Raw genomic sequence first — 20,715 nt, 5'->3', positions numbered from 1 at the left:
TTGTCTGTGATGTATGACTGTTTTTATATTAAGGGTTTTAAACTGTTTTTTAATTATTGGATTTGTGCTGTGTATTGTTGTTGAGAGCTGCTCTGAGTCTTCGGAGAGGGGCGGCATACAAATCTAATTAATAATAATAATAATAATAATAATAATAATAATAATAATAATGATGATGATGCAAAAAGCCAATCCTGCAAGATTTGCTACTCTTCCATTCAACTCAAAACTTCAAATTGAGTTTCATATGGTTATCTGGTTGAAAATAACCTGATCTGAGGAAGTTCATATTGTTACAAAAACAAGGACACCGGAAACGAGGAGTCAAAAAGTATCAATGTTCCTTGGCATCCTTTTACTTTACACTTCAACAGGGCACCCCCAAATCACTCCCCCCCCCCCCGACTGCAGAAGAAAAGAATGCCATTTTTCCACTATTGTCAAGAAAAGTCAACAGGTTCAGTTATAAAGTTTTCCTAAGAGCTTCTTGTTCCTGAAATAGTCTACTTGGTCAATAATACTGGATTCAATAGCTAATTAGGTTTGTGTTAAATACTTATACAAACACATCTACAACATTTCCTCCTTATACAATAAAAGTGAGATCTTCAACATTTACAGAGTATTCTCTGAATTTAAATAATTTCTCTATTGGGAAGTTCAAGGATTATCTATGGAATTTTACAAAATGAAAATGTTTACCTGAAGGGGGCTATTTGACGATCTAGTTCTATGAAATGTGAATAATTTATGATTGTTGTCTTCTTCTGATGAAGGCATCTTTAAATGTGAACTGGTCAGCAGATTCTGGAGGAAAAAGACCCACAATAAAATCTTAACAGTGTAAGAATGATGCATAATACTGAATGGAGTATTTATGATATAGCGTTACAGGACTATTTGGTTCTCTCTCTCCACCCTCCTTTCCACACTTGAAGTGGGGTCACATGACTATGGGGATACTGCGATGGCTGCAACTTTGCAGACTGGGTCCTAAGTCCCCCTTGTTCACTGCTGTTGTAATTGCGAACAGTCACTGAACAAGTGATTATAAACCAAGGATGATGATGATGATGATGATGATGATGATAATAACAACAACAACAACAACAATAATATATTAGATTTGCATGCCACCCCTCTCCGCAGACTCGGGGCGGCTCACAACCATAATACTAACAATGTGATAATGTAACAAGTCTAATATTTAAAAGAAAGCATCTAAAAACCCATCATTTAAAAAACCATACAACACAAGCATACCATACATAAAACTATATAAGCCTGGGGGAGGTGTCTCAATTCCCCCATGCCTGGCAATATAGGTGGGTCTTAAGCAATTTACGAAAGACAAGGAGGGTGGGGGCAGTTCTGATCTCTGGCGGGAGTTGATTCCAGAGGGCCGGGGCCGCCACAGAGAAGGCTCTACAAAGTCCTCTAAATTGTCACAATATTTATCTGACAGAACTTTTTAAAGAACTTAAAGTGAATTTCTAACTGACATTATACTGATGTTATGCAATCAAACCAAGTCACATTAACAATATGGCTACTAAATAATGCAGGACTAAAAGCTGGCAGGTAACAATCATCCTGAAGTAGCTACTGAGAAGGGTAACAGCTACTTGTAAACTAGTAGGGAAAAGGAAAAAAAAATCTTTTTAAGAGGAGTGCCCAGATATGGGGTATTCTTTTCTTCTTTTGGCCTCGGACCAATCAAGGTTGCACAAACGAAAACCACAACAAAAGCACCCTAGATGTTGAGATGTAGGGCATTAATACATACAGGCACATCTTCTGCTGATGAGGCATATGGGAAAAGCTGTGCGTTTAACCCTTCGCCTTCCCAACTATTGGAGCAAAGGAAGTTTTCTGCTTTCCCTGCTGGAGAATCCACCTGCAGGCAGGAACATAAGCCACATTAAAATAGAGTTGATTGACACATTCGGTCTTGCTTAACAGCAAGTGCATTTTGACATAAGCTTTGGCACCAAATTCTAATTCGGTCAGCATTCAATGTCCTGAGCTGCACCGTGCAACAGAGATAAGCAAAGTGTTTCAAGTTTGAAACAGCTGTTTTTGGTGTTGTGAGTGTGAAAGAAAACACACTGTTCTGTTCCAACATGAAAGCATTTTGAGTGTTTGGACTGGGCTCTTTGATGAATTATGATTAGCCTGCTTTCTTCAAGTCTTTTCCACCTTAACCAGCAGAGTAGCGGGAGCCCATTATCTCCTTGATGCTATTGCTTTAGCTTATGTGGGGTAATACAGGAATGAAGTGTTGAAAAGAAACAATGAACACAGGTAGAAGACTATTGGAGCTGCCTGTTAAATTATTGCTTTTCAAAAAGGTGACATTTGAGTTTTCATCTGGTGGGTCCACACTGGTGCAGTGGTGGGTCCACACTGCTGTAGGCGATGCATGTTTGCGTGCATTGCTTTGCTTCACATAGATACTATTAATGCTGCATAAGCCATTTAAATGTAAATACTACTGGTGCAACACTGGCTTGCTCAAATTTGCCATGAATATGCATGCTTTTAGAACTTGTTTTAATGTTATGTTATTTAATTGCATAAATAATGTGGTGTTATTTATGCAATTCAAAAGCACTAACAGCCTCCCCTCTCTCCACGCCAGTCACTTGATACCCCTCTATGCAAGCAAAAACATCATCATTATTATTAAAAACAAATTATTATTAAAAACATCAATAAAAGATACAGTTGGCTTATTCTTAGCTGTCAAGCTAACAGCAAAAGAAAAAAGATTTACAACAAAAGATAAAAAAAAATAAAACATACTAATTAAAAATAATATTAATAATATGCTCTTTTTGTCCTGCAATCTGTTGGCTGAGTGCCCTATAAAGTTTGTTTTAAGAAATTGAAAATATTTCTTTCAGCTGAATGGGCAAAAATGGGTGGGTAATAACAGATATTAATCAAAATAGATTTCTCAGTTGATGAACTGCATTCCTATTGTCTCTTAAGTATTTTACATTAATGTTTTCAGTTAAAAACCTTGTCCTTGGCTAAGTATTCATAAGTTAGGATATAAACATTAGTCAATATGGCCACCAACTTGCTTACTCTTCTTGCCCTAAAGTGAAAAGTAAGGAACTAACAGCTGATAATAAGTTACTAGAACTGGAATAATTAGAATACTTTTGCATTTTGTTCAGAAGGAACGCAGAACATTCAAGTGCTCAATTATTCCAAAGGAACAAGCCAATTCAAATCCTTCTGAGAGAGAATTATGAATGGAGCAAATCCGTTCCAAGCTTGAAATAAATGGATTTCCTGTGTCATGAACACCTCTAACAATGAACTCCGGCACTCAGGATCTGTTCACTTTAAACAGATTTAAACTTGCTCTTATTTGATTGATATAACTTGAATTTAGCCAGATTTCAAAGGCATTTCTTTTCTACTAAAGATTGCATACTATGTTGAAAGATGTCTTTTCATTAACTGGATTATAAGCCTGGACATGTTTTGTTAAATGCAAATTATTACTCTACTACTGATACCCAAAATAATCTAATCTTAATAGATAGAGTAAAATAAGCCGTAGTGAAATATGCTTCACTATATGCATCGTGGAATTACATGAAATTAGAAGTCAGAAATAACAGTATACTATGCCATTTTTATAGAATTATTAAATTTCATTGGACTTCCTATTGGCAACTTCATGGGTTACTTTCAATTAAACAAAGTTTAGAACCATTTCTGAATATTCTGATTCATTTCTGATTATTTCTTTAAAATTTAAATTGGAATAACAAGTTCTTTTCTGAAAGTAAGGTGCGAAAGTTGATTTGATGAGGCAGTGCCTAAAGCGATTTAGAAGCACTTGTTGGCAAACTGAACAGAGCTTAATGTAATCTTAAGTAAATATGGTTTAACTTGCCTCTTGTTTGATTTTCTTCAGCAAAGGAGAACCATTTTCACATAGGCTGGATACAATACCAGATTCATCAGACTCCTGTTTGATGACATCTTGCAGGTCATCCACCAGGTGAGTTGGTGTCTGAGGCTAAAAGGAAGAGAGAAATGCACATGAACAGCAGAAAATGAGTTATAATAGAGCAAAACCCCAGAAATTTGCTGTTGTGCTCCCAAAATTGCCACAAAAATCCAATGTGACCTCAGAAAAAGAAATGGTATTATCTATATTTCAATCACTATAGGCGCAAATTAAATTAAATCCAATTTGATCCTACTATCTTTCGGCATGCATTCTTGGCTTGTTATAGCCAAGTGCAGTCATGTTCCTTCATTCCCAAAGAAAATGGGTTTACCAAGAAACATCATTAAATTACTCACTAGCTTCCTATTTACTTTTTTATCACTTCTGAAATTCTGACAGGCCTTCACTTTGGCCAGGCTGCATGCAGACATGCCTTCTCCTGTCTGTTTAGGTGCTACAAAAATATTTCCTTTCATCAGTGTGTATGCTTTTCACTGCTCTCTCTACAAAGAAGCCCCAGTGATATACATACAGCGAAGGGCTGCACATTTTTTACTACCATTATGGGCGTGGCTTATTTTGTGGGTGTGGCTTGCCAGACATGTGACCAGGTGGGAGTAGCTTGATGAACATGTGACCGGGGTGGCTTAAAGGTCATGTGACTGACTTAAAGGTGGCCAACATGATGTCACTCATGTCAAGGGTTAGGGTGCATGGCCTCTCCTCACCTCAAAGAGATAAAATTCCCCCATTTATTTACTATTACTGAACATCCAAAATATACTATTTAATTGTATGTATATATGCCATATGTGTACATACATATTACACACAGGCACACAAGAATATATATTATCTACTGTGTACACACACACGCACAACTCTTCTAAAATTATACACATTCAACCTCATTTACTGTGGTAGAAAAACATACCCACAGCCCAGAAGGGAGAAACATAGAAACATAGAAGACTGACGGCAGAAAAAGACCTCATGGTCCATCTAGTCTGCCCTTATACTATTTCCTGTATTTTATCTTACAATGGATATATGTTTATCCCAGGCATGTTTAAATTCAGTTACTGTGGATTTACCAACCACGTCTGCTGGAAATTTGTTCCAAGGATCTACTACTCTTTCAGTGAAATAATATTTTCTCACGTTGCTTTTGATCTTTCCCCCAACTAACCTCAGATTGTGTCCCCTTGTTCTTGTGTTCACTTTCCTATTAAAAACACTTCCCTCCTGGACTTTATTTAACCCTTTAACATATTTAAAGAAAAAAATTCAAAATTTTTCTACTGGTTCTGCGTACCTGACCGTACCCCAGGAGCCCTGTATGTATGCATACATACACACTGTATGTATGCATACACACACACACACACACGCACACACACAAAATAAATAAATAAATCCTATCCTGAAGAAATTTCAGGGTAAAGACAGCATGACTTCTGCTTATCAGTTCTTCTGCAGGCCATGGGTTGAATGTATCTTTCGGAGTTCACCACAATGAACACTATCTGCCTTTCCCTGGGTCTGAACATTTGTATAAATGTCGTTTCATTTTATCTTTATATATTTTCATTTTTGCTTGTTTTGTTATTCTGACTTCTGGCCATATGGCTGTTAACAAAGGTTTGACCGATCATTAAATTAGTGCCCTTTTCTTCTTACCAGCATTTTTAGGGGTCCGTATTTTAATTCTTGAGCTGCAATTGCGTTTTTAAATGGAGTTGGTGTTCTGGGAGAACTCTCTAATATTGATCTTTTGATGGCTGGAGTTCGGAAACTTATCGAAGCGAAAGAAATAAAGAGATGGGGGAGGGGCAAGAGAGAGGAAAAACAAGTTTCAAGACATTAGTTGAAACATTTGCTTAGACTCCAACCAAAGTATTTTGCAAGAATTAAAATGTGTTACGGCTGTAAATTCCCAGTTTCACTCTCCCATTTATATTATGAAAATATTCATACTGGCTTGTCGTACAGGCAAGCGACATATATTTATTGATTTGTTTGTTAAATTTATTTCCACACAATTATTGAAACACTTAGAAGATGATACAGAATACTAAAGGTTTTTTAGCACTCTACATCTAGTCCTCATTAACCAACAGTTTGAACTTAAGATGGTGCTGAAGAAGGGGACCGGTCACCTTTCTCCATAATTGTATCAGTCTCAGCATTAACGTTCACATAATCACAATCACAATCAGCCGGGGTGGCGCAGCAGGTAGAGTGCTGTACTGCAGGCCACAGAAGCTGACTGTAGATCTGCAGGTCAGCGGTTCAAATCTCATCACCGGCTCAAGGTTGACTCAGCCTTCCATCCTTCCAAGGTGGGTAAAATGAGGACCCAGATTGTGGGGGCAATATGCTTGCTCTGTTAAAAAGTGCTATTGCTAACATGTTGTAAGCCGCCCAGAGTCTAAGGAGAAGGGCAGCATAAAAATCGAATAAATAAATAAATAAATAAATAAATAAATAAATAAATAAATCTGGTTACTCATCAACTGGCTCACAACTGCAACAGTCACAGCATCATTGTCATGAGATTATCATTTACTTGAAACTTCACTGCTAGTTTCTCACAAGCAAAGTCAACGGGGAAACTGGCAGCAAGTAGCAAATGACTATGCTGCACTTGCCATTGTAAGTCAGGACGTAAGTCACATGACACTGCACTTTGCAATTGCGTTGCTTAGCAACAGAGTTGCTGGTCTTAATGATCACTGTTAAACAAGGCCTACCTGTTTTTTTTAATTTCAACATCAATTGTTTAAATAAAGCAAATTGCCTGGTGTGAACGAAGTACTTATTGTGAATACAGAACGAACCTATACAGGTAGTCCTAGACTTACAACAGTTTGTTTAGTGACTGTCAAAAGTTACAATGGCACTGAAAAAAGTGACTTATTACCGGTTTTCACACTTTTGAGATCATTGCAGCACCTCTATGGTCACGTGATTTACATTCAGATGCCTGGTAACTGACTCACATTTATGACCGTTGCAGTGCCCCAGGATCATGGGATTCCCTTTTTGCTACCACCCGAGACTAGTAAAGTCAATGGGGAAGCCAGTGTGATGCTAATTTAAGAACTGTGGTGACTCAATTAACAAATGTGGCAAAAAAAGTCATAAAGTAGGACTTCCTCACTTAGCAACATAGATTTTGGGCTCCATTGTGGTCATAAGTTAAGGACTACCTATATTATATATTTTACAAACAGTTTATAGAAAGGATTCTGCTATAAACGGATAATGTGAAGACGCAACTCTCAAAGGTTATAGGTTATGACCTATAAAGCCCTTCATGGCACCGGACCAGATTACCTCAGGGACCGCCTTCTGCTGCACGAATCCCAGCGAACAGTTAGGTCCCACAGAGTGGGTCTTCTCCGGGTCCCGTCAACCAAACAATATCGCTTGGCAGGACCCAGAGGAAGAGCCTTCTCTGTGGCGGCCCCGGCCATCTGGAACCAATTCCCCATAGAGATTAGAATTGCCCCCACCTCCTTGCCTTTCGAAAGCTGCTTAAAACCCATCTCTGCCGCCAGGCATGGGGGAACTGAGATACACTTCCCCCTAGGCCTTTACAATTTTATGCATGGTATGTCTGTATGTAATGGGTTTTTAACTGTTTTTAGTATTGGATTTTGTTATATACTGTTTTATTGCTGTTGTTAGCCGCCCCAAGTCTGTGGAGAGGGGTGGGATACAAATCAAATCAAATCAAATCAAATCAAATCAAATCAATAAATAAAGCCATGACAAAACTCTCTTTATGAATCTCGCCACCTTAATCATATTGAAAAGGGTAACATCACTTATGTGCTTCAAGCACCAAGCTATCTTTCACCGAGACAAAGGAGAAAATAATTTGCACAGCAATTCCACACAGGTACAAAATATCTGCCGACATTGTCACTGAGAGTTAAAACTGCTGTCAAAAGTATAATTTAAGAAGGGAGACTTACGCATTATTTTCTTTTTGGCTCCTAAACGCTTGGTCTTTTTGGAGAGGTGCTGTAACAGCGACTTTGTGAGCAGAGAGTGGAGTGGAACTTAAGAGGGGATTGTCCAGATCCAGACTGTCTTGGATAGAAGAAGTGCTGAAGAACTGCAAATGTATATTTTTATGGAATTAATGGTTTTCAGCTTTTGAAACAGCGTAATCAAGTAAAGCCAAGAGAAGTGAAGAAAAGGAACTCACACCGTAACTTTGTGCATCAGTACTAATTTCATGTAAGAGTATGTATGCTGTTATGACTTTTGATTATCGCATTTCCAAAATTTTACATTTCTATTGCTTAAGCTTATTCAAATCTATTTTTTAGATTTGTTCCAAGATGATATTTAAAGAATAACTACCTGTTTCAGTGGAATTTTAGCTATCAGGGAAGTACAAATTTGCTTTCTGAAGATTGTTGAATCCTCCAGCTAAAGTAGAACAAACATAGGATTTTTTTTAAATAGAAACAAAGAAAATATAAATTCATATTTTCCTTATCAAAACATTACTTTGCTATAACAGCATAGGTAGTAAAGGATGCACAGAGCTTTTAAAATGTAAATATATTATTTTGTTTGCAAAATACTGTTACAATTTAGGGGGGGAAACCTGAACTGCAGTACTAGTAAAGAAAAATTCATTAATTCATCATTTTAGATTGTTCCAGGAAAAAGTCCAGCAATTTATTTAAGCAAACACTTTTACGTTTAAATCTATGAGACCAAGACAATTTAAGTACATCCTTTTAACTGATTTGTAAGTCACAATGCATAGTTCCTCCAATACCCTCCAAATTTATTTTAATTATTAGGTTAATTTGATTTTCTTTTTAAAAAGTCGACTTGTTAGTACATAATCTGAAGTTATTGTTTAGCCCAAATTCTGAGATTATATGAAATATCTTGCAAAATGGATGAAATAAATAAATGATTACAGGAAACAGGAATGCTGATTTTGGACAGATAAAGGAATTTACAGAGTAAAGCAACAGACAACAAATCCTCCCCAAACCATCAAGAATTAAGTATACAGGGGAGTTAGATTGTTTGCTCTCTAAACTCAACAGCGGATAGATTCAAAATCAGAATGCAATTAACAAGCTCAGCAGAGATTAATAATTTGCCCCAAAGATTAGTTTCTCCGTTTTGTTAACACTTTACTGACTTAAGAGAATTAGTAATATTTTAAACAGAATTGCTCTACCTGGGAAGGAGAGAAAGGCAGGTTTTTGACAGGGGAATGCTTAGGAGTTGAGCTGCTGACTTCAGCAAGAATGAAGGATTTATTATGACCATTGGCTAAATGGTTCATGGAATGGCTTCTCTTTGCATGCAGAATGACCAGTGGAGATGGGCCACATTTGGAACCAGTCAAGGATTTTGGTAAGGCAAAGGAATCCTGACTCAAGTCTGCAAGAGAGTGTCCTTCAGGCCTACACAAACTGCTGTCTGTTTTCTGAAGCTGTGGGGTTCTGTCTGAGGGAACCTGGGTAGGTGAAGCCTTTGATGTTTCTGAGAATTCAAAACTGCTGAGATCACCCCATGACGACAGATCCTGGAAACAATGGGGGAAGCCAGGAGTCTATGAGAGAATGCATATTCCTCCCACCTATTTTATGAAGCTCAACTGAATTACTAACATAACAGAATTAACCAAAGGAGAAAGATCGATTCTTTTTAACTTGAGTTTGACCTAGTTGTGATACTTTCCCCAAATGTACATATTAAGATGCAAATCATTCTAATGATGTATTCAAAAACAACAACAACAACCCAACAAGCTTTCTCAAACTGGCTGTTCATTCAATTATAAAAAGTCTTGTTACACAAATATATTTTACTGACTAAACTTATATAATGGCAACATCCTTAAATGGAAAATTGTGTATCCATCAGTATTTAGAACCTTTTATAAATTTCATGTATTTTAACTTATTATAACTCTTATTTCAAATTACAGTGCTTAAAGGTAACATATTTTCTCACTCTTTAGTTAGAATCTTAAAAAATGCAATGGTTGCATTGAAATTATGATAAAGGAATTTCCAGAATACATGCATTCTACAATTTCCAGAATACATGCATTCTACATTTATATGAATTTAATAAATACTACATTCCTCAAACTAGGCAAACCTGTTCTTACTCAGAAATATTTGTATTTACTTAATAAGACTTTTTGTTTTTGCTATAATTAGGTAAATCATACTATTTATAAAGTTTGTTTATTTTATTAAATTTTTATGCCACCCATCTTCCCTACAAGGTGACTCTGGGTGATTATTCAGTGAGTAACTGTTTCACATGAACATTCATATTGAGCACAATTTCCAGAATACATGCATTCTACATTTATATGAATTTAATAAATACTACATTCCTCAAACTAGGCAAACCTGTTCTTACTCAGAAATATTTGTATTTACTTAATAAGACTTAACAAGACTTAATTCCATGTAGCCATATAAATGACTGAACTTAAAAAAAATTATGAAACAAACATTTTAGTAACCACAGAGCAATGGTGAAAGCTATTACAGGTAGTCTTCTAGTTACAACAGTTCATTAAGTGATCATTCAAAGTCACAACAGTACTGAAAAAAGTGACTTATGACCGTTTTTCATAGTCACAACCTTTGCAGTATCCCCACGATCAAAATTCAGATGCTTGGCAACTGACCATTGCTATGTCACCTTTCGTGACCTTCTGACAGGCAAAGTCAATGAGGAAGCCATGCTCACTTACCAACCGTGTTGCTAACTTAACAACTGCAGTGGTTCACTTAACAAATGGGGCAAGAAAAGTCATAAAATGGGGCAAAACTCGCTTAGCAGATTTCTCACTTAGCAACAGAAATGTTGGGCTCAAATGTGTCCCTGAGTAGAGGACCACCTGTATTTAGCCTGAAGACCCACTTTTGTCGCCAGGCGTGGGGATAATTACCATCTTTCCCCCTTTTTATTATGTTTTTGGCCTTTCTGTATGATAGATGAGGTTGAATGTGTGTGACTGCATAGTTAGGGGTTTTATTATGTTATTAATGTCTTTTTAAATGGATTTAATTTTTTATTATTAGATTTGTAATGTATTGTATTACTGCTATGCTGTGAGCTGCCTCGAGTCTTCGGAGAGGGGCGGCATACAAATCCAATAAACTATAACTCTATCTATCTATCTATCTATCTATCTATCTATCTATCTATCTATCCATCCATCCATCCATCCATCCATCCATCCATCCATCCATCCATCCATCCATCCATCCATCCATGAAAATATTACTGCTGTAGTCATAGCATCCAGATTCTCCTAACAATCACATTTTAGAAGATGATAATTCTACTTACGGAATCTATTAGCTGAAGTGTTTCTGCAAATTCTAAGAGATTTTTAACATTGTCCAGGAAGTTACTCTGGTGAACAATCATGCACCTTGCAGGAGATGCACTTTCTTCAGGCAAGCAGCCATGGTCCATGGGTGGGGATGCGGTGCAATGATGCTCCCCCAAAGAGGAAATGGCCGCGCCATTACCGCTGGTTCTGGTACTGTCTGCAATTGTGGTGCTGTGCCATCCTGGATAATCTGAAGTGTGATTGTGAGTCTAAAAAAAAAAGAGAGGGGGAAGCGAGGGTGAGAAGGGAAAGTGGAGAAAGAAAGAGAAAGGCAGAAGGAACTTAGTAATGAAATTGCACAAGGCGTCAGATGGCTGTTGAAGGAAAAGATAAAAGCGGTTGCATCATTTAAGCACTTAATGCCTATGAAACAGTTGTCAAGATGTTTCCTTTCATCAGTGCAGCAAGAGCGGGTTTTAGAAGGGTAGATGATTTATACAGTAGCTCTCATTTTGGCATTACCTCATTTCGGGCAACAACTCTGCATCCTGGGCCAGTAAGTTTAATTTTAAGCCACACAATCATGGTGTTGTTTCACCAAAGTGGCTGAATTCGTTTTTCTGTTGAGAAGCAAGGAAATGGCATATTTTCTTTAATGCAAGCTCAGGCTTGTCTGTACCTAAAGGATTTATTTAGAAGTTAAATAAATGTGCTCTATAGTACATCTGAAGTTACCTGAACTGGTCTGATTTATTTTTATGGGTCAAGATTAGCATCAGCATTGACTTTTTTGTGACTTTTTCCTGTCCCTGTTTAGTACTATAGCTTACACCAATGCAGTGGAAAGGCTGTAAAATCAACGTGGTTTGAAAGCAGAAAAGCAAATTAATAGAAGTCTCTTTATACTATCACCATGCAAGACAAGAAATTGCAAAATGTAAGATAAAACCTAGAAGTGGCCAAACTAACACGGCATCATGCACACAAGTTGCTTTGTCATATTAACCAGAAATTAAGTATTAATATAATTCAATGATACATAAAAGTTTCCGCTGGCTATCACTTGGGGTTTTTTCTCTGCAATATCTGTATTAATTCAATTCATAAATTGGTTTGGTTTTTTTTTCATTTTAAAAGAAGCAGGGAGGGAAAACAAATTTATTTATTAAAGTACCTTAATAGCCAGCTCTGGTTTGATGCATGCAGTTATGGAATCTAACTTTCTTTAAAGAAAGCACGAAAAAGATCATAACACGACTTGGACTGTGATTCCCAAACCACTTGGAACTGTAGTCTTCAAGCCAATTAAACTAGATGCAACATGTCCACAATGCAATATGTATGCCAAAGGTGGCCCAGGTAAATGATGCTTGTGGCATTCTGAAAAGCAGCAGGTAAGTAGGGTGTGGACAGAGAGAAAGGCTTCACTCTTTGCCTGCTTCTTTCCTGTAATGTTGCTCACTTGCTTCTGAGAAGAGCGCTACTGGGGTTTGGGCGGAGGGAAGAGCTACATATGTCTCGTATTATTACTATTATGGTTGATTGCACAATAAGCCAGATGTTTAGGCTGGATTTGGCATTTGTATCCATTTACTGAGTCCTTCCCAAGGACTTAAGGTAGGCAGGTGCTGTTTGATGGTATTAAAGGAATCAGCGCAGGATGTGGGCTGTTCAAATAAATCTACCTTTTCCAATTGACCAGTGGTGATTTTCTCATTGCCAATGATTTGTTGCTCCAGTTATTCTGGAATTGCACCCAAGGTGCCTACTGCTATTGCTCCTTTAATATTCTTGCCTGCTATTATCCTCACAACAATACTGCAAGTGGGTTGGACTAAAAGAGAGTTAGTTTAATGCCCCAAGAGACCACTCACTTGGCTTTCATATTTAAGGAAAGTCTAAAACCTAGTGTCAGCATCTGTCAGAAACCATTGTTGTATGTGGTAGGCCAAAATCTCCAAATCAAAATAGGGCTTCGGCCTGACACTTAGACTTCTGCCTTTTAGTAAAGTACCTTCAAAATTACATAAAAATAGCTTTAATAAGTGTTAAATATTTAAATAAATAAATAAATATTTAATATTTAAAGGAAGAATCAATACAATAGTTCATTTGGATTCTTCTCAAGTTTATTTTCTTTTTGCCCCCTAAGTTCAATTCAAGATTATCTCAGGGAACCGCCTTCTGCTGCACGAATCCCAGCGACCAGTTAGGTCCCACAGAGTGGGCCTTCTCCGGGTCCCGTCAACTAAACAATGTCGTTTGGCGGGGCCCAGGGAAAGAGTCTTCTCTGTGGTGGCCCCGGCCCTCTGGAACCAACTCCCCCTGGAGATTAGAATTGCCCCCATCCTCCTCGCCTTTCGTAAGCTCCTTAAAAAACCCCTCTGCCGTCAAGCATGGGGGAACTGAGATATTCTTTCCCCCTAGGCCTTTACAATTTATGCATGGTATGTTTGTTTGTATGTATGTTTAGTTTTACAATAAGGGTTTTTTAGTTGTTTTAGTATTGGATTTACATGCTGTTTTTTATTACTGTTGTTAGCCGCCCCGAGTCTACGGAGAGGGGCGGCATACAAATCCAATCAATCAATCAATCAATCAATCAATCAATCAACAAACAAAAAAACAAACACATCCTATTTCTACCACTGGGTTAACTATGCATGGGTTTGGTTTTTTTAACTGCATAAAATTATAGTTCTTTCTTTGTATGTTAATTCCCACAGATCAGGATTGTCAAACTTGATTTCATCAGGGTTGTGTTTGATCTTTGAGGGCCAGGGTGGATGTGGCCAGCTTCCCGTTATTCGTGTTGGGGGCGCCTGTGGTGGCTCGAGTGCTTTGCCAGCAAAAATGGGCTCCTGAGCTCCATTTTCAGCTGTGACAGCCTCCTGGAACCCTCTGTGAAAACAGAATTCGAGAGGGTCACACACAGCCCTCTCGAGCTCTGTTTTCACTGATAGAGGCACCATGGGCTGGTTATTCACTGTTTACAGGGCAGCGGGCTAGATTCAAGCATAAACACCCCTGGCTGAGCCCAGCCCTCGGGACTTGACTTTGACACCCTCAACATAGATGCATTTTGTATGCAGTTTTGCTTAGCATACAGTATATTTTTGCAAACAAGCAATAAATCTAGGTAATAGGACACATTGGGTGAAAAGGATCGCCATTAAATTAAATATTCTATGGAAGTTTCAGAATCACAGGACAAAATAACACGTAGCTGAACAAATGCACCACGGACAAACAAAATGCTAGAATCAGACACTACATTTCCATTATGCAAAGTCATGTAAGTTCTTCCTATCTCATATTTCATCTCAGCCTAAATCAGGTAAGAAGGCTATAATATTTTGTCCCAGTCAATGGAAATATAGAGTCCCAATTAGTATCACATAAAAAGAGAGAAAATGAAGGAAGAGGAAGAGAGAGAAGAAGTGAAGAGAAGCACTGGGGTAAAGCTGCTATCCCTCCATCCAAGCACATGGCGACATTCTTACTGGTAATGCCTGCTGCCCTTTCAGTTCATTCTCAGTCGACATTAGTAGCAACTCTAATTCCTTTATTCGTTTTTCTTTCTCAGGATCTTCATCATTATAGTGTCTCTGAAATTAAGAGTTAAGGGAAAAGAGAAAGTAAAGGCCCAATCAGTCACCAGGATAATAATGGCCTGTGCCATGTTATAGACAGGCCTAAGAAACTTCTACTAACTGAAGAATGTCTCCACTAAACTTTTATAGAGATTCATGTTGAGAACATGAGACTAAAGATACCATTTTGGAGTGATTTCTAACTTTTCACTTCGCATTTCAACGTTGCATCCTCGCTGGTCTCCTTTTTAGAATGGAAATATAACACTGGTTTCCCTGATAACTGGGGTGAGCAAATTAGAGATTAAATTCAACCAAGTATGCCTCCTTTCGTGGAATATATTTCTCCCTTCTGCTTTTGCAGTTTTTCCTCACCAAGTCTGAGTTCAGTTTCTTCTAAACCAGTGTTTTCCTATCTTGTAAACCTGAAGATGTGCAGACGTCAACTCATAGAATTCGACATCTTTTCAAGACTGGAATCGAATTTGCTAGCACTAGAGCTAGCCACAGCATTTTATCTACAAAATTATTTCTTTACATTTGCCATAAAACACGAAAGAGCTTTGCTTTTGCTTGACTGCAAAATAAAGTATTTGCATCTAATTTGCACATCAGATCTACATCAAATTGACTCTTCAAATTATCTTTAAAATAATCTACCTGAATAGCTGCAGCAGCTGGCTGGGGTACATTAACAATATTTACATGAAGTGCTACTGGATACGGGATCTGAGGAGAGACCTGTACCAAAAAATGAATAAAACAAAACACAAATTAAAAAATGTAAATTATTTGTCATGCTAAAATACTTCCCAATTACATAACTGGTTTAAAGAAACAACCAAAGCCTTCACATTAATCATTCTATTTCCTTCAAATACAACTGTATGTTCTTTTGAAGTTAATAATTTCAATAAAAAATTACAAGTTCTCAAGTTGACAGGTAATTACGAATGAAAACAACACTAACAAATTGGTGGCATCACGACATTTGGGCCATTAGGGCCACTCCTGGAATGATTTTTTATTATATTCAGCAGAAAATTAAAGAATGCTGTTCTTGCCTTTTAGAATTAATTACTGGTTTACAATAGATCTTAATGCTTCATAAACATTAACAGTAAAACATGGATAAACCATTATGGCAGTGAATCTAGAATATCATATTCTATATTACAGCTCAGATATGAAGGAACAGAACAAAATTACCTATTGTGTTACCTTACATAAAAATGCACAACCATCTGATGTGGTGCATTGTAAGGTAACACAATAGGTAATTTTGCTAGCCAAGTGTATTTACATCAACATTTCATTTTATCACAAATGTTATGAAAGTTAAAATTAAAAACCCAAAGAAAATATACATATTTGTCTTATAAGTTGACATTTTCTGAGTCCTGGCAATTTTGAACAGTTTTTTCTACACTTTCAAATTATTCTATGCATAATAACCAATTAAATTTTTTAAAGGGCCTTTCTGGATTTGTGGAGATTTCTTAGATCTATTTTATGCCATTAGTAATGATTATGGTATATATCCATGTACAGTGAATTTGTGTAAACTAATTATTTGGTCTCTAGCCAGTTTATAAACTAACAGATGTATAGATTAGGAGAGGTAATATATATTTAGATCCAAAGGAAGCATTAAGTTTTTTCTTTGCATTAACTTCCAAGGAATTATTAAAATATAAAAAAATAAAATATTTACAGTACAGTATCATCAAAACAAGATAATAGATGCCTCTCTGCATTTACTCCACTGTGATCTAAAGTCAAAAATATTGAGCTATCTGAGCATATTTGCTGACAGCTTATTTACAAGAAGCAATTTAGAGAGCAATCCAGGCAAAAAGGGTTCCATTTTAAGCAGGCTTTATTTTCAGTAAAATCAGTACATGCCTGCACTATGCAATACATTTACAAAGATCTACAAGTTAACTGAGAAATTCTAATTTGCGCTTTCCGGTATAATCTGAGAGTATCTAATGCTGTAATGTTGATCCAACCAAAAGCTACCTAAACCTCATTGGAACTTTGGATCACAGATGCCTCGTATCCACACAAAATACTATTGCCAAATTATGTCACAGATGACCGTTTTCTGCCGCACGAATCACAGCAGCCGATAAGGTCCCACAGAATTGGCCTTCTCCGGGTGCCATCGACTAAACAATGTCGTCTTGCGGGCCCCAGGGGAAGAGCCTTGTCTGTGGCGGCCCCTGCCCTCTGGAATCAACTCCCCCCAGAGATCAGAACTGCCCCCACCCTCCTTGTCTTTCGTAAATTGCTTAAGACCCACCTCTGCCATCAGGCATGGAGGAATTGAGACATCTCCCCCAGGCTTATATAGTTTTATGTATGGTATGCTTGTGTTGTATGTTTTTTTAAAATAATTGGTTTTTAAATATTTTCTTTTAAATATTAGATTTGTTCATTGTACACCGTTTTATTATTGTTGTGAGCCACCCCGAGTCTGAGGAGAGGGGCGGCATACAAATCTAATAAATAAATAAATAATAAATAAATAAATGCAACTACACTATTTCAACTGATGAGAAATCTAACTTTTAATCCAACTGTTTCCATTAGCTTACATTTTGCGTCTCAGAAATATGGTAATACGAATAGTCATTGGCTGCTGTGGCTTGAGTGTCTGTTGACAGATGTACAGAAGGTGGAGTATGGGTAAAACCCATCAAATGATTGTTCTTTGGAAAAGACTGGTTGACTTTTGAAGACTCTTGAAGATAACCTTCTTGTTCAACCTTTCGGCGCATTGTAGAATTCCAATGGTTTTTGATAGCATTATCAGTTCTGCATAAGAACATTGGAGAAAGATATATATATATATATACACACACACACACACATATATTGCACAAATAGAATTTTCAGACCTGATTATGTTGACTGGGAGGAAACAATTATTTTTTTTACTATGAGTTTTATTTAACATTTCAGAACTCTAATAGGAGCTTCTTCACTGTGAATTTTAGTTATTCCTCCATCTCTTTTTAACCAGACACGAAATACAATAATACATAGTTGCATACAAAGCAAATTTCCCACTACTTCTAAAGCCAACTCATGTTAGCCTTCTCCGATCCCAGACACTGCATCCCTAACATAAAGTTCAAATGGGGACATGGAGCAACTTCCTTGTTTTTCTGGGGTTTTTTGGTATAATGTATAAGGGCTCTTCGCTTGTGAAATATAAAGGGAAATCTAAAAGAAACCTGGCTGCATGAAACCAATGCACATATTTAATGCGAAAAGGATTGCCTCCTCCCACCCTCCAGACTAATGAATTAAACCAACTAAATGGGCAAATGAAAGAAATAGCTGCTTGAAGTTAAGTACTATATGGAGCTACCCCAAATCAATAAGCATCCATCTGAGAAATACATGAGCAAGAAGAATCCATAACATTATTAATGTTGCTTGAATTTAATGAGAACCTTGTGAAAACATTGAAAAAAATATGTAGACCATTGCAAAAATAAGTTATTCTTCCCAAGTTTCTCATGAAGCTGGAAGATTATGGAAGTGATTAATTCCCATCCATCTCTTTAACCACTAGAAGAGGGTAAAGGGATGGATGGGAATTAATCACTCCCCATAAGCTTCTAAGATCAATGGAGCTGTATTTATAATAGCTGTTATTTACTCTCACAGATCTCCTGCACCCCATTCATTTTGGTTCTCAGTTACCTTAAGAAGCCTTAGCAAAACTGTGTAAACTTGGTATATTCTTTTAGAAGAGTGTTAAGGTAGTTTACATACAGCAAGAGGGTATCTATTATTTCTACTTACAGGGACAAAACAATTGTTAACAGTGACTACTATATTTAGGACCAACTTCCAGCTTTTCCACATTCTCATCAGAAAAATGGATTGCTTAAGTATTTGGTCCACTCTAGCATAGCTTGAACATACAATGGGCACTTTCTAGTAGGATTTTTTTGGTATGCAATCTTTAAAAGAAGTCAAGATGCTTACATTATGAAAAATACGTTTACTATAAGCGCTGTGTACATTAATTAGAAAAAAAGGAAGTTAATTATGCTTCCTCTTTTTTTGTATCCACAGGAATCTGATTAGCAGGACATGGATACAGCACCCCCAGAAATGTCCATAAGCCACTGCCCCATCTCATTTAATTCTAATTGTTATAGAAGCATTAAGTACAATATTTCTTGCTTGGTGGCGATACAGGGGATGATCTATGTAATCATATGAAGGAGTCTATAGATCAGACATAACTGAGAAAATGACCTCTGAAAAGAAGCTCTATTAATAAAGAGTCAACACAAAACATACATCTAGCTTGTTCCTGCAAACACACAAAATATAAATGGGAAAATTGACTTAGTTCACAATGTTATATAATGTTCATACCCCCGTGTACATGTTTTTCCCCCTGACATCTGCATTTTCTCTAGACTTTTTGATACAATTTTGCAGACATTTTGGGGACTGAGGGTTCAAAGGATTTTTAAAAAATCCATTATTTGGGCTTGGTGTGTGTGACTAGTGCAGGGGAAGGCAAAGTTGGCTCTTCTATGACATGTGGACTTCAACTCCCAGAATTCCAGAGCTAGATAATTGGCTCAGGAATTCTGGGAGTTGAAGTCCACAAGTCATAGAAGAGCCAACTTTGCCTATCCCTGGACTAGTGGATCACTTAAGAGAGAATCTGTGATTCTAAAGGGAAGAAGATGGAAATGTAAGTGTTTTACTTCACAAAACTGTTAACTTGATTTACCTCACTTCTGTGTTGTTGCTAAACCCAACTTTTAAGATGTACAGCTGTATATTTTAGATCTTCTGCTATTAACATGCAATGCTATGATCTAATGGTACCCCACAACTCACGAGTTTCAGTATGAAACTTAGTTGAAAAATCTGAACAAAAAATACATAGGAATATGTAAAAAATGGATTTAAAAATGTATTAGAAATATACACAAAATGCATCCAAATGTTGTAGTTTTTTTTAAAAAAAGGATACAGTAGAACTAAATAATCTTTAATTTAAAAAATTATAAATGGAATTAAACCTGACTGTCTTGTCTATTACTTGATGTATCATAATACAACTGATATAGCAACATTTAACTTTTTAAAGTGCAGAATGGAAGTGCAGAATCTCTCCACTCTATCCAGGTTTCTTTTCAATTGTTCTGACTTTACCGTCCAGGTAGCAACTTTGCAATTTCTGCCCATCTGTTTCCAAGCCTCTTGTGTGCCTGATAAATAATTCTATCTTCTTCCTCTGTCCAGGATGTTTTTTTCACTTCTGGATTCAAATGGTTGTGCCAACGCTCCCTGCATTGTTTCCCAATCCTTCCCTTTAAGTGCTTGGCGATGACAGACCAGCGTTTAGGGCCATACTTCTGAACAAGCTCTATTACCTGCAAATAAACAACAACAACAAAAATTATATCTAGTAGTTAAGTGTTATATAAATAGAGTCAAATTGAAATCATTAATACACTGCATCAAATAATTGTCTGTTGCCTGATTAGAGAAATCTTAATTAAAGAAAACTCACAGTGAATTGCAATTTCAACTTATAAACAAGCTTCCCTAATTTGCAACATACTTCAATGAGATAGCCTATCTCCCTCCTTCAACCTGCTGTGGGTGACTCCAATGCTAAGAAACAATCAGCTGAAATGAAAGGATATTCAGTCTGGTGGTTTTACTCTGTATTTGAAATTCATTAATCCACCAAGATAACAATTATAAGCGCTCTCTTCTGATGAGTCAGCCATATTAAGCACGGG

General features: G+C 37.0%; 1 protein-coding gene across 5 annotated transcripts in view; it reads right to left on the bottom strand.

The window, feature by feature from the left end:
• The window catches only part of MYB (MYB proto-oncogene, transcription factor), a 50,198-nt gene that overhangs the window by 16,945 nt on the left and 12,538 nt on the right, over positions 1–20,715 (bottom strand). Inside the window, exons 5-16 of one of the 5 annotated variants that reach the window (XM_070733563.1) lie at positions 20,120–20,340; positions 17,521–17,740; positions 15,581–15,661; positions 14,831–14,935; positions 11,342–11,596; positions 9,198–9,548; positions 8,354–8,422; positions 7,960–8,102; positions 5,657–5,771; positions 3,917–4,042; positions 1,787–1,897; positions 703–807 (exon numbers count right to left, since the gene is read on the bottom strand). In XM_070733563.1, coding sequence (XP_070589664.1) covers positions 703–807; positions 1,787–1,897; positions 3,917–4,042; positions 5,657–5,771; positions 7,960–8,102; positions 8,354–8,422; positions 9,198–9,548; positions 11,342–11,596; positions 14,831–14,935; positions 15,581–15,661; positions 17,521–17,740; positions 20,120–20,340 — 1,902 coding nt within the window. The remainder of the gene's footprint in view (positions 1–702; positions 808–1,786; positions 1,898–3,916; positions 4,043–5,656; positions 5,772–7,959; positions 8,103–8,353; positions 8,423–9,197; positions 9,549–11,341; positions 11,597–14,830; positions 14,936–15,580; positions 15,662–17,520; positions 17,741–20,119; positions 20,341–20,715) is intronic. The other 4 variants (XM_070733560.1, XM_070733561.1, XM_070733562.1 and 1 more) reach the window with 4 other exon arrangements.

This window comes from Erythrolamprus reginae, chromosome 1, assembly GCF_031021105.1.
Source record: "Erythrolamprus reginae isolate rEryReg1 chromosome 1, rEryReg1.hap1, whole genome shotgun sequence".
Classification (NCBI taxonomy): Eukaryota; Metazoa; Chordata; class Lepidosauria; order Squamata; family Dipsadidae; genus Erythrolamprus; species Erythrolamprus reginae.
The sequence above is the reverse complement of the archived record's forward strand: the minus strand, read 5'-3'. Positions and strand labels throughout refer to the sequence as shown.